The sequence below is a fragment of the Mustelus asterias genome, chromosome 1 (genome assembly GCF_964213995.1).
Source record: "Mustelus asterias chromosome 1, sMusAst1.hap1.1, whole genome shotgun sequence".
Classification (NCBI taxonomy): Eukaryota; Metazoa; Chordata; class Chondrichthyes; order Carcharhiniformes; family Triakidae; genus Mustelus; species Mustelus asterias.
In genome coordinates this window covers 77128469-77142861 of record NC_135801.1, presented here as the reverse complement: position 1 = coordinate 77142861, position 14393 = coordinate 77128469, and the positions used below count along the sequence as shown (strand labels likewise).

Genomic DNA, 14393 nt, shown 5'->3' with positions numbered 1-14393 from the left:
GTGCACTTCCTGCAGATGTAGTCGTCCGAGACATTGGAAGCGTCATGGATCTCCCACATCTCAAGTCAGAGCTAGGGTGTAGAGAAAGATCAACTTAATACAGCTAAGTCCATTCAAAGATGGCAGCAGGGAAGAAGCTGTCCTTGTGTCGGTTGGTACATGATCTCAGAGTTTTGTATCTTTATCCTGATGGAAGAAGGTGGAAGAGAGTTTGTCTGGGGTGCAGGAGTCCTTGATTATGCTGGCTGCTTTTCCAAGGCAGCTGGAAGTGTAGACAGAGTCAATGGATGGGAGGCTGGTTTGTGTGATGGACTGGGCTTCATTCAGGACCCTTTGTAGTTTATTGCAGTCTTGTTCAGTGCAAGAGCCATACCAAGCTGTGATACATCCAGAAATGATGTTTTCTATGGTGCATCTATAAAAGTTGGTGAGAGTCACAGCCGACGTGCCAAATTTCCTTACCTCCTGAGAAAGTAGAAGCATTGGTTGTCCTCCTTGACGAATAGTGTCAGTGTGGAGGGACTAGGACAGATTGTTGCTGACAGTTTGTCTGTAGTAATTAGCTGAAGTGGACCATCTTCATCACTTGCTTTTCTCCTCTTTCGAGCCACCCTCCTTCAGCCACCAATTCATAGCATGCCTAGATTAACACCAGTGAGTGATAAGCTACTATTGCAGCCCGTTGTTTCATTTGCCACTTGTAGCTCTGTTCAATCGCTCAGAACCTGTAACCTCTGGAATTGGGAAGGAGCACACAGTTACAAATATATTCAGCTACATTTGCCAACTATATGGCATTCCCACAAGCTGCAATAATGCAAACTTCACACCCTTGTCCAAATCCCATCCTCTCTCCATGGTCCCTTTCCAATGCTCACTTGCTTTGCCACCTTCCCCTGTGCCTGTACTGCTGCCTGCTCTGCCTTCTCTGGCACATTCAGGCTTGCTGGTCCCTGCTTCCCACTTCAAGAGCTTGGCACTCATAAGAACATAACTAGCAGGAGTAGGCCCCTTCATTCAGAGGCTGACCTCTGAGCGCTTTGGCTTATGTTACAAAGGAGAAGCTGATCTCCTCTTTGAGAACCAACACTCAACCACTCAAAAGAGAAGTACCTCCCTTCATAATCTTTGAAAGAGTATGTGAGAAATAATACAATTTGCTCTTCAGCAACTTTTGGTGGTCAAATCAAAATGAGAGACTCTGCAGGGGGGGGGGGGGGGGGAAACCAAACACTACATCTAACTAACAGTAAACAGGTTAATTAAACTATTAACAAACCAAATAAAACACTACGCTAATAGAATGCTGTTTAGATAAATCCAGTTCCTACTTAATAACAAAAAAAAATAGAATTTTTAGTCACTCTCCAATTTGCATCAGGATTGTTGGCTTCCAGAATCATTTTTCTTCTTTGACTTCTGTGTTCACTATCTTCTATTGATACCTTCACGATTGAGGTGAGACTTTCTTTTAAGACCTAAATGTGGCTGTTACACTGGCAGACAGTTGCTGACTGTGTGTGTCTCTCAGATCTGAACTAATCTGTTCGTCGGCAGGTGCTGTCTGGCAGTTTGGAGCTGGAAGCTGTGGCTTTTAAACCCCTGATGACATGACAAAGCCCCCACAAGATTGGTTTACAGGCTATCAAAACATCAAATTCAAATCTGATAGGCTGCTGCTATTCAAAAGCCTATTTCAAATTGATTGGTTAAAATTTCAGAAACAACCTGTAGTCTTGGCTTAGCCTAGCGGATCAATGTTTCATTCTATGCTCTCTGTGTACTGCACACCTGCATCTCTCTTAACTCTGTAAGCATAGCAAAAAACACTACCTTTTTTAAACAGACAATGCAATGCTTTCTGCTCTTAGCATTTTTACAATTGTTTTATAATTTTACAAACACTAACTTCACAACACTTATCAGCACCCTCACCCATATCCATATCTAAATAGGTATTCGTCGGAGCCTTGATGCTGTCATTAATCCAATGGCAAAATCACATGATTTGTGGCAGCAATCTTAACTTGTTTGTCCAATTTTTAAAAAGTGTTGACTGAAAGTTCATAATGACATTGAACATGGCAAGTGTTCAAGCTTTAAGTGATTTTCTTTTGTGAATCCTGGCTTTGGTTGGATACTTTGCACGTCTTTTTTTTCAGTTTTTGAACCATTTCTCTGGTGTGCTTCTGCTTTCTGATTTTTGAGGCACTGTTTCCATGGATCCCTGGAGGTGGCACCCAGTTTGGGAAACCCTGGATTTAATGATTTAAAGTTGAAGTGAGGGGTTTGTCGAGCCAAGGGTTTGCAGCAGGTTGCAAACACCTTGTATTTGAGTATCTAAAAGGTTGCTTTGCGAATCCTGTTTCAGTTTCAAAGTACACTTTGGCTGATTGGTAACTTGCTTATTTCGGACTCTGGATCTCAGTCTGGCTGATGACTGATCTGCTGGGTCCTGGGGTTAAAAGGGTGCAGTTCCTGAAACCAGCTCTGACAACATGACTGCTTATGATGCCCATCCAGTCTGTTGGGACATATAGAACATAGAACATAGAACAGTACAGCACAGTACAGGCCCTTCAGCCCTCAATGTTGTGCCGAACTTTGTCTGAAACCAAGATCAAGCTATCCCACTCCCTATCATTCTGGTGTTCTCCATGTGCCTATCCAATAACTGCTTGAAAGTTCCTAAAGTGTCTGACTCCACTATCACAGCAGGCAGTCCATTCCATGCCCCAACCTCTGAGTAAAGAACCTTCCTCGGACATCCCTCCTATATCTCCCACCATGAACCTTATAGTTATTCCCCCTAGTAACAGCTACATCCACCCGAGGAAATAGTCTCTGAACGTCCACTCTATCTATCCCCCTCATCATCTTATAACCTCTATTCAGTTGCCTCTCATCCTCCTCTGCTCGAAAGAGAAAAGCCCTAGCTCCCTCAACCTTTCCTCATAAGACCTACCCTCCAAACCAGGCAGCATCCTGGTAAATCTCCTCTGCACTCTCTCCAATGCTTCCACATCCTTCTTATAGTGAGGTGACCAGAACTGCACACAATATTCCAAATGTGGGGTCTCACCAAGAGACCTCAACTGTGGGATGTTGGAGGTCATTGTGCTAAAATAGAAAATTTAACATGGCCGTTGACTTTCGATCATCTTGTAATCTTTAGATGTTAGCCCATTCTTGAGCAATAAGATGTGTGAAATCCACAAATGACTGAGAGGCACCCTCACCCATATCCATATCTAAATAGGTATTCGTCGGAGCCTTGATGCTGTCATTAATCCAATGGCAAAATCACATGATTTGTGGCAGCAATCTTAACTTGTTTGTCCAATTTTTAAAAAGTGTTGACTGAAAGTTCATAATGACATTGAACATGACAAGTGTTCAAGCTTTAAGTGATTTTTTTTTTGTGAAAAATGTTATTGGAAAAATTAACTTGTATGTGCTAATAAAAGAAAGCAGTAACAATGAAAATGTGCTCAAGGAGAGAAGTCTATGTGAGGGTTTGTGAATGAACAAACAATCCCAAAAGAATTGCTTATCAATATGACCGTACTTAGAATCTTTCTCTGCAATTAACTCAGGCTCGACACTTCCATAAATGATTAATTTTGTGCAAGTATTTATAATGCTGGTTGATGTTGCACATGATAAGTTGGTAACTATTGTCTCTCTCAACGCTGCTCTTTTTTCTGTGTTTGATTTTCTCTTGCTTCTCACTTGCTTCCCCTCTCCCCAGGAACCTATACAACCTTGATCCTTGCTCATGTTCCTGAACCTTTTTAAAAACTTCTTGCTCTTCTCTTATTCTGGCTGGGTGTTACAGTGGAGAAAGATTGATGTCTTTAGGATGGTGCTGCATGAAAATGTGCCCATCAGTGACCCCTTTTCCCCTCATGCTTCCATTCATCCCTCAATCCCATCATGTCCCATAGCTTTCCACTCCTTTCTATCACTCATACCTATCATAATTTTATCTCGTGTTTAACTATTTGCTGCTTAAAGGATGGGTAGGAAGAGTGCAGAAGACTTAGTTTGATATTCCAAGGGCTATCTGTTTATAAAGCTTGTAAAATTAAAGTTTAACAAAGAATCAAATTAGTGCAAGAAAATGTCCCTGTCCTTTTTTCTATCTGTATATGTATCCCTCTAGCCAAAAATGCATTGTGTAACTGTTAATCTGAAAAATGCTTTTCAAATTAGACTTCATTTTTAAAATTTAAATAAGGCTGGAAAACGTTCCTCTATCCTGGGCAGTAAGGTTTCATAGAATCCCTGCAATGCAGAAAGAAGCCATTTGGCCCATCAAGCCTGCATCGCCATATCCCTGCAACCCCACATATTTACCCTGCTAATCCCCTGACACTAACGGACAATTTAGCACGGCCAATCCACCTAACCCGCACACCGTTGGACTGCAGGAGCACCCGGAGGAAACCCACGCAGACACTGGGAGAATGTGCAAACACCACACAGACAGGGACCCAAGCCAGGAATTGAATCCGGGTCCCTGGCGCAATCAGGCAGCACTGCTATCCACTGTGCCACCATGCCGGCCAAGTATGACCGAACAATTCTGAGAAGCGTCACACCTCTGGTGACAACAGTATCTAGTCAAAACACAGACTTTAGGAAAAGTCAAGGTCTTCAATTAAAGATTTCTGGGCATTATCTGATATTATGTATTTTTAGCCCAGTAACTGAGATTTTATCAGTTGATGTCTGAAAGAATGCTGAAACATATGCACAGTACATTTTCTGAAGGCGGATTGGATACAAGTACAGTAGCTCAAATCCTGCCATCAGAAAACCAACGGTGTATGAAATCTGGACTTTTTTAAGGAAGCCATAAATTGGCTTGTTCATGGACTGGCTGCATTGATACATTGGCGTGCCATGTAGTTATTTGTTCCGAGTGCTCATCTTTTCTTGGGCTCAGTGACGTTTGACCCTACCTGACCCAGCTTGGAGAAGTTCAGAAAGTCGCACTTCACACCAGTGTTTCTCTCGTGCTCTGGTGATCTTAAGTGAACACTGTTTTTAATTTTGGCCTTGCCAAAGCACTATCCAGCTTCAATGTTACTGTCTTAGACTCGGTCGTTATCAAATTACACTGGTATTGTGAAATGTCTCAAGACCTTTTCCCAGGAAACTTGACAAGATCTGAAATCCCACACAGAGACGCTCTATATACTTGAAAAGGGCTCCAGGGAGAATTCCGACAATGAGGCAGCACATGCATGATGTACCGTGTTCAACAATTTTTGAATGATTTGTTGATAAGCATGTTGTCATTTGATAACAAGGTTGCTTAATTACAGGGTGACTAATTTAAATGCATTTCTTTATAATGAAAAATAAGAAATAAGGTTTTGTAGATTGTAAATATAAATATAAGATTTGTTCTATACAGAAGTGTGTCTATGTGGTAATGCAGTGTGTTTTGTACAGAAATTAAATCGGTATTTTTTCTGAGGGTTTTTTGAGAAATATTTTAGCTGATCTCTTGTAGTGTTGCTTATTGACAGTCTGAGATCCAGGCCACAATCATGATGTTTAACTGCTCTTCCTCTTCAAGCCACTCCTCATGCACTTTCTAAGTATGCCATGAAGTCACTTGAAGTAAAACGAGTTATTTGACTCAGTGGCTTGGCTTTGTTCTTGCACAATGGCCTCTTCAAGCTCTCTTGAGATCAGAAAATGATGATTTGTAAGTATAGCTGTAAGACTGATTCTGTCACCTACATTACCACAGGAGACCACCTAGTGTTAATCAACAATTCCAAGTTTGTTTCTTTTTAAGACCACTCCTGAGATACACCTTTTGAAAAGAAAATTGAGCTTGACCGACACTAAAGCTGTACGAAATGCAACCAATGTTGTGTTGATCTTAGCGTTGAGAATGGACGTACCTTCCTTTCCCAACAAGTACAAGTTTAAAATTAGATTTTTAAAAAAAAGTTGTACTCTGAATCCTCCATTATCCCTTTATGTCCTGCTCCAATATTAGGACAAACATACCAAAGATGGAGACACTGTGATACCATTGGGGTTGAATTCCTGGGACATTGGGACTGGTTCTGAGGGAGGTAGGACTAGAACAAATTGGACAGGTTCCACTTGAGTAGGACTGGGACTAATGCCCTTGGGCGAGTGTTTGCTAGTGTGATTGGGGAATGTTTAAACTAGAATGGCAGGGGGATGGGAGCTTAATCAGGGTAACAAGGGAAAGAGAAACAAGGTCAGTTTTTTAAAAAGTGAGAGTAATCAAAAGCAAGAGGCAAATAGGGCCACAGTACAAGGAAAAGTTAGGATGATTGAAGATGGCAAAAGGCAAGCCTCAAGGCACAAAGCATTTGAAATAAGATAGATGAACTGATGGTGCAAATTGGGGTAAATGGATGTGACCTCATAGATTCAGTAAGTAAAAGTGTTAATTATTATTGTAATCTTAATCAGAAATTTTCTCCCAGGTTCTGTATCTCTTGCCAAGGTGACTTCAATTTATATTGAAAACCGCGATCTAGTGGAGCCTTTACGGGTGTTGGGGAGAATAGCATTGCATCATGTGCTGCAATTATTTCGTGATTTGAAGAACAAAGCATTACGAAACAAATTGGTAGATCCAGGACTTTTTAATCTTCTGAGTAGCTGTCGAGAAAAGGCAAAATGGTTTATGGAAAGTCTTCCAGAGAAGGAAGGAAGGAAATTTGCCAGATAGATAACAGATGTGAGGATCTTCAATGTTGTGGAGAGTCTAGAGAAGTGGGTAATGTTCTTTTTGAACAAAGAAGGTTCAGTGTAGACTTGTTCAAAATGAGGGGTTTAGAATAAACAATAAGAAACTTTTCACTCGCAAATGAGTTGATAATCAGAGAATACCAACAGAAGATAATTGGCCAAAAAAAGGTGCTGGGAAGAATTTTTATTGCAGCAAATTATCTGTAACATACTAACTGAAATGGTGTGGCAGCGGAATCTGTGCTTATTTTCACAAGGAAATTGGGTATTTGGTTGAATTACTATACAGCACAGGAACCAGCCATTCAGCCCAACCAATCTGCATGTTTATGCTCCACTTGAGCTACCTCCCATCTATTCTCATCCAAATCTCTCATTGTAACAATCAGTTCCCTCCTTCTGTATATACTTGTTTAGTTTCCCTTTTAAATCCATCCATCCGTATTATTTGCTTCAATCTTGCTGTAGTCACAAGTTCCTCATTCTTATCACACTTTGGGTAAAGCAGCTTCTTCTGAATTCCCTCCATGAATTCATAAAGTTTTAATAAGTTGGCACGCCATCTTTTATTGATGGCTTCTAGTTATACTCTTCCTTGCAAGAGGAAGCATGTTTCCACTCTTTTATCAGAATCTTTCATAATTTTTACAGATCTCTATCTATCAAACCTTTTTTTTGAGAGAAGAGAACCAGCCTACCAATCCTTTCCGATCTGTATACCCACTCGTTTATAGTGTCATCCCTGTACGTCTTTGCATCCTCTCCAATGCCTCTGTATCCTTTTTATAATGTGATGGTCAGAACTCCACACACTCGTTCAATAAAGTGTAGTCTAATCAAGGTTTGACAGAGATGCAGCATAATTTCCCTAAGTTTCAATTCTATCCCTCTAGCAATAAAACTCATGGCTTGATTTGCCATTTATATGGCCTTGCTAACCTGTGACACAACCTTTAGTGATTGATTTATTTGTACCCTGCAATCTCTGTTCCTCTATCTCATGCAAGTAACAAGTACTTCTCTATTATTCCTACCAAAATATAATGCTTCATGTGTTGAACTTTATTTGCCCATTGTGCATGTAGTCCTTCTCTGTATTGACTGTCCTCTTTGATTTGATATCATCTGCAAATTTAGAAATTGTGCTTTTGATTCCAAAGTCCAAATTGTTAAAAGTCAGCTATGAACACCAGTGGTTTCTATAGTGACATATGATAGGATATTCTGAACCCAAAGCAGGTAACTGTTACATTGGTTGAAGAAATAATATGTACCAAAAATTAGGTCTGTATGTAATGTCAGTCTGCCAATAGTTTTGGAGCATCTCTCTTGAGCCTGCCCGTCACCAACTCCACCTCATCATGCATGCTACTCCTATTTTCTGCTTTCTGTCTAACTAGCAATTCATTCTGCCACTTGATCCTTGACCCTACATTATCTGACCATATTTATTCATCTGTTATCGGGCATCTTGTCAGAGGCTAAGTCTAGATGACTTATATTACCCATACCATTGTTTAATCTCTGTTACCAACTCAAAAAATTCAGTAAAGTTGGTCAAGCAAAATGGTCCCCTTTTGAAATCCACGCTGGCTATGCATTATTAAATTTTTCATTTCTAGATAAATTGCATTGACTGAAAAATCATCCTCTAAAAGTTATCATGGGACAGAGGTAGTCCATTTGGCTTATCAAGTGCATGCCAGCTCTCTGGAGCAATCCAATTGGTCCTATTCTGACATTCTATCTTCGTAACCCAGCATGTTTATTTTTTTCAAATACGTATCCAGTTTCTTTTTAAAATCATTCATAGTGTCAACTTCTGCCACTATCATAGGCATGGAGTACCAGGTCTTTATTATTCCTCACCCCCGATTCTCTATCCACCCCCCCCCCACCCCCACCCAAACCCATTTGTATCTCTTGCCCAAAACCTTACACAAGTGTCTCCCAACAGTTGAGAACAGCTTCTCTTTGTCTACCTTATCTAAACTTGACATAATTTTACGCCTTTTTAAAAAATCTCCCCATAGCTTCTTTTGCTCCAAAGAGAACAGTTCCAGCTTCTCCAACCTATTCTTTTGGCTAAAATCCCTCCTCTTTGGCCAATTCTGGTAAATGATCCCCACCTTCTTCTTTAAGTCTGTGGACCAGAACTGAATGTAATACTCTAGAACTGACCTAACCAGAGCTTTATAAGGTTTCAACATAATTTCCCTGCCTTTACAGTTGAGATCTCTGTTTTTGAAACCCAAGATCCCATACACTTTGCTAACTCCCTATGTCCTACCACCTTTTAAAGTTCTATGCACACAACCTCCCAAGTCCCTCCATCCCTGCACACTCTTTTTCTAACTGTGCCATTAGGTCTATGGGTGGAACTTTCTCAAATTCTAAATGTCCATGTCTCTCCCCCCCCCCCCCCCAAAACCATCCGGGGCTTTAGTGGCCTCTGGTCCCACTAGCAAAGCCATCACATCTGGTCCCGATTAGTGGGGCCCATCTGTGACCCTCTCCAGTGAGGACCTCAACCAGCAAGAGGGCTAAGGTAAGTGAGCTCAGACAATAGTATCCGGGATTTGTTAATGACGTGTTAATCATGTCATTAATGATGTCACCGGTGAGAGACTGGACATGAACCCGATTTTTTTTCAGTGTCGTCCTAACTTTGGCTCGCCATGTATTGGTAAGATCACGCCCTATATTGCATCTCCGTATCCCTTCTGCCAAAATGCAACACCTCACACTTGTCTGTATAGAATTCCACTTGCCTCTTGTCTGCCCATTCTGTGAGTCTCTCCATGTTCTGTTGCAGTCAATTTGGCATCATCTCTGTGCTGCATCTGCAGATTTCGTGCTATTGGCAACTTTTGAAGTTTTACTTTGTATTTCAGTATCATAGTCATTTGGATACATGAATAAAGTGGTCCCAGCATGGTTTGATGCACTTTTATGCTGTGTTTTCCATATCCAGTGCTACTGATCTGAAGTAGAACAAGGGGTTATGGTGTGTTTTTATCACAGGCCCATGACTAGTGCTGTGAGGCTTGTTATGGAAATAAATAAGCTGTTCCAATGTATTACAATAAATATAAAACACAATAATATATTTATTTTCTTTGAATAAAACTTTGGTCAGGTCACATCTTCCTTTAACTCAGTCCAGATTTGGTTGTGTGATGGCTAGTATATTCTAATTTGTTTTTTTAAAAATGTGAATTAGTCATGACCTATAGAGACCCTGTAAAATTGTTAGATGATTCAATGGCTCAGAGTTACCCAGAGAGCTTTAGAGAGCTGGGACTTTTTAATTTGGGAAGGAGAGATTTTCAACAGCTATAATTTGAGGTTTTCAAAATTCTAAGACTCAGTTCAAGTGGATGAGCTGTATGCACTAACTGGGGAGGCCCAGCGGATACAAGCAAAAGTTACAAAAGCATTGAACTAGTTTAGGTGCAGGCAGCATCTATTGCTTGTGGAATGAGTTTCCAGTACACATGGTGTGTGCGTGCTTGTGTGCAGATTCATTACAAGCATTTAGAAGGGAGCTGGAAGAGTTTCTTAAGGAAACGGATCAGTGAGGAGCTGTGATTTTCCAGAGCTTACTTGAACACCTTTGTGGGGGGTCAGAGAAAAACTTCTGAGCAATACTTCTGGGTCAATTTAGGAAATTTTACATCTCAATTTTTAACCTCTCCCAGGAGATTATTTGGCTGCAGAGGTGGAGGGAATGGAGACAATGTTAAGTGGAAGTTGAACATTGCCTGGACAAGGCAAGCTAGGCGGATGAGTTGGCTTTTTGCTGATCTATTTATGTGTGAAATTGCCCTGGGGAGAAAAAAACCATGCTGAGATCTGGAAATAATTATGATGTCTACTACTGGAGAATGGAGCTCCGTGATAACAGATGTCTTTGAGGACTTTGGCAGATTTTTGCATTGGCTGGAAGTTGGTGACGGGAAGGCTCATGAAAGGTGTTCAAAAAATTTAATGGCAGACTGACATTGCATGCAGACCAAATTTTTGGTACATATTGTGTCTTCAACCAATGTAACAATGACCTGTTTTGGGTTCAGAATATTCTATCATATTTATAGCAGTGTATAATACTTTGTGTAGTATATTTGCTACCAAAATCCTCTTGATGATGTATGCTTTAATTTTATCATTATTATGCTTGCATTGTGCAGCCTCTACCACATCATCCTCTCCCTTCTGAGATTTAATGCTGTTTACAAGTTTTTGAGTGAAGTTGAGGCAATACTTCAGTTTTGTGGTTCTGCAAATTCACTTCGAGGACAAGAGCAAAGTGCAATCTGTTATATTGACCCGGGTTTTTTTTTCTCCCTAGACTTAATAGGAATGCCAAAGGAAAAATATGATCCAAAAGATTTACATAGAATATATGCAATCATGTCAATAGAAGAGGCAGCCAATGGAAAGAAATCGCACTGGGCAGAATTAGAAATCTCGGGTGAGTAGATGTGGCTCTTGAATGCTGCTTTGTTTTCCTCCGGTAGTGTGTTTTAGGACACGTCTATGTAGCTATTTCCAGGGTTGAATGTGAATGTTCCATTTGTGTGCAATTTTGGCATGTGAAAGTTCAGCTTTTGAAGTTAAATTGTGAGCCTATTGTTACAGGCAGAAAATGGCACTTAGTGAATTGCCCAATCCGAGAGCCAGTACAGACATGTTGGGCTGAATGATGGCCTCCTGTGCTCTGATTCTTGTCTTAATTTCTTAATCACTTGACTTTCCATTGCTTTGTTGTGTTCCAGTCATTTCTCTATTCTCTGCTTGTTCTGCAGACTGCTAAAGTTAATTGACTGAAGTCCAAGATACTTTTAAAGCACAGCTTGAGTTTGGAAAGTGACCCTGTGTTTATGCAGGCAGCCAGTGTTCCAATAAATCCACTGCACCGTGGGGTCTGTTGCTTTGCATATGTGCAGACTGTCAAGTGACCGTTTTGCTTGTACACATGAACAAAATCACAATACTAGCAGCAGGCATGCTTGTGTCTCCAGAACATTTACCACGGAAAGGCAGACTGCAGTTTCGAGAACTAAAAATCAGGGCTTCTGGTCTTCAGAATAAAGAAGTACATTGTTTTTGTGAGACCTGCACTATGGAAGATTGCAGCATAAGGGTAATATACAAAAGCTACTGCTGTTGTCACGGGATATACAGGCATTAAGCTTTATGTTGTTTGGGCTTATTCATGAGATAAACCATTGAATAAGTGACCAAAAAGTTGTCAGCTTTCTCTGAACCATACCACCGCAAGTCTTGGCTCCAGCCGAGTAGTAGAAGAGTAAAACGAAAAGTTGAGGAAACAAACACCCCTTGAATCACATCCTTATGTTCAGGGCACATTGACACGTGTCCCTTATCAAGGAAATTTGGTAACAAATAAACGTTAGTGATTTGGAAGGTGTGCAACTTGTGCTTGAAGTCTTGGACTACCAGTATGTGCATCAAACAAACTGTAAATTAGAATACAGTTCTAGTATCGAGATTTAAAAATGTGGCTTAACTGTATTATCAAAAGAGCTTCACCTGCAGCATCATTTCTCACACCACCAGCCTTGAGATAAGTTGATGATGTTTTGTTTTCTGCATTTGAACATAATATGCTGACTAAAATAATAGTTATTTTATGTCGAGTGCTTCTTTAAAATCTGATCTGAACATTTGCCCAATCGCTCAGATTAAATGTAGTTAGTTACACACTCTTGAACCCCCCCTTCCATCCTAGATCCTATTGAACCCCTCCCTTTTTGCCATTACCACTTTGGAATAATTATAATTTGTGCTTTCCTAAAGGTTAAATCAATGTTATCTTAACAGTTATTCTGGATCTATAAAGGCGTCATGAGCGCAAACCAGCTGATTATAATGCCCATGTTAAGTTTGGAGCCTTTGAAGGATTATGATGTCAAGATTTACATGGATAATCAGCAACCATATTATAGCGTACAGTCTCTGTTTTGAAATATTTCCAAATTCCAGTTCAGGTAAACTCACTAATTTGGTTTTGCTAAATTACTTCTCATTCAGGTAAAGTGAGGAGCTTGAGTACTTCACTGTGGTCTTTAACCCACTTGACTGCACTGCACCTGAACGACAACAACCTTGCACGCATTCCACCGGATATTGCCAAGCTCCATAATCTAGCTTACTTGGATCTATCATCTAATAAACTGCGAAGTTTACCAGCTGAGATTGGAAACATGGTGTCACTCAGGTAAGTGACAAAGACCAATTTTGCTACAAAAGCGTCAGCAATCCTCATGGGCTAGTTTCATTAGTAGAAATGGATGCAAACAGTTCTTATTTTTTTTATTCATTCAAGGGATGTGGGCTTTGCTGGCAAGGCCAGCATTTATTGCCCACCCCCAATTGCCCTTGAAGGTAGTGGTGATCCCTTCTTGAACCACTGCAGTCCATGTGGTGTTGGTACATGCTGTTATGGAGGGAGTTTCAAGATTTTTGATCCAACAGCAATATTTCCAAGTCAAGATAGTGCTTGGTATACAAGTTTGACTTAGATACCTGAAAGAAAATCATTATAACTGTACAGAACCCAAGAACCTTGAAATGGGAAAACTGAACTTTGCACAAGTAATAGTTTCTTTCAGAAAGACGACTGAAGCCGTTCCCTACTGAGCTGGATGACGGTTGGGAAAGGGAGCACAGCATGAAAGAGAAGCTAGTTTTGGGAAGGCAAAGCATCTAGGGTGAGGGAAGAAAGAATTGGGAAACCTACTGGGTGGCTCTGAAAACTACCTTTTGATATGAGTGATTTTATAGAACTTGTATGTGCTTACTTAAAGCCATGTTGACCTAAAACATGCTTCAGGTTCCAGCCATGTTACTTTACATAAGAAAATGTGACAAATCTCTGTGTTGAATTAAAAAAGCACTTTTTACTGAATTGTAAACATGACTACAGTGCATCAGTAGCAATGGAAACAATTCCTCAGATAGCAAAAAAGTGAAATACCTGTGGATGCTGGAATTCTGAAATAAAAACAGAAAATACTGAAAAACTCAGGAGCTCTGGCAGCATCTGTGGTGAGAGAAACAGAGTTAAGGTTTTGAATCTCTATGACTCTGCTTCAGTGCTTGTCTTTTCTTGTTTGGATGCAGGTGCCCCTAATGGCCCAATTCACATCATAGACTAATGATGCAATCTCAATAGCTGGCTTGTGTATGTATACACTCTTAGCAGAAGGACAAAGCCTGGCGGCCAGAAAATAGTTACAGAATGTGGATTTCAAATCTTCTGGTGATGTCGAATCCATTCCAACCCAAACTAGATGAATTCTATAGCACATCAAGTAATACAGAACCGGCGCTTGAAGCAATGTTATCATATAAATGGAAGTTAGGTAGGGAGTTAAGAAGAAGGAATGCAAAGGTAGTAATCTCAGGATTGCTGCCTGTGCCACGAGACAGTGAGGGAAGGAACGGAATAAGGTGGAGGATAAATGCGTGGCTGAGGGATTGGAGCAGGGGTCAGAGATTCAGGTTCCTGGATCATTGGGACCTCTTTAGGGGCAGGTGCGACCTGTACAAAAAGGACGGGTTTCACTTAAATCCCAGGGGGACCACTATCCTAGCGGGAAGGTTTGCTAAGG

At 40.6% G+C, this 14393-nt stretch overlaps 1 protein-coding gene across 1 annotated transcript in view; it reads left to right on the top strand.

Moving 5' to 3' along the window:
- Positions 1-14393, top strand: part of cnot6l (CCR4-NOT transcription complex, subunit 6-like) — a 110202-nt gene that overhangs the window by 31627 nt on the left and 64182 nt on the right. Inside the window, exons 2-3 of the mRNA XM_078213829.1 lie at positions 11105-11227; positions 12811-12997. Of these exons, the coding sequence (XP_078069955.1) occupies positions 11116-11227; positions 12811-12997 (299 nt within the window). The 5' untranslated portion in view covers positions 11105-11115. The remainder of the gene's footprint in view (positions 1-11104; positions 11228-12810; positions 12998-14393) is intronic.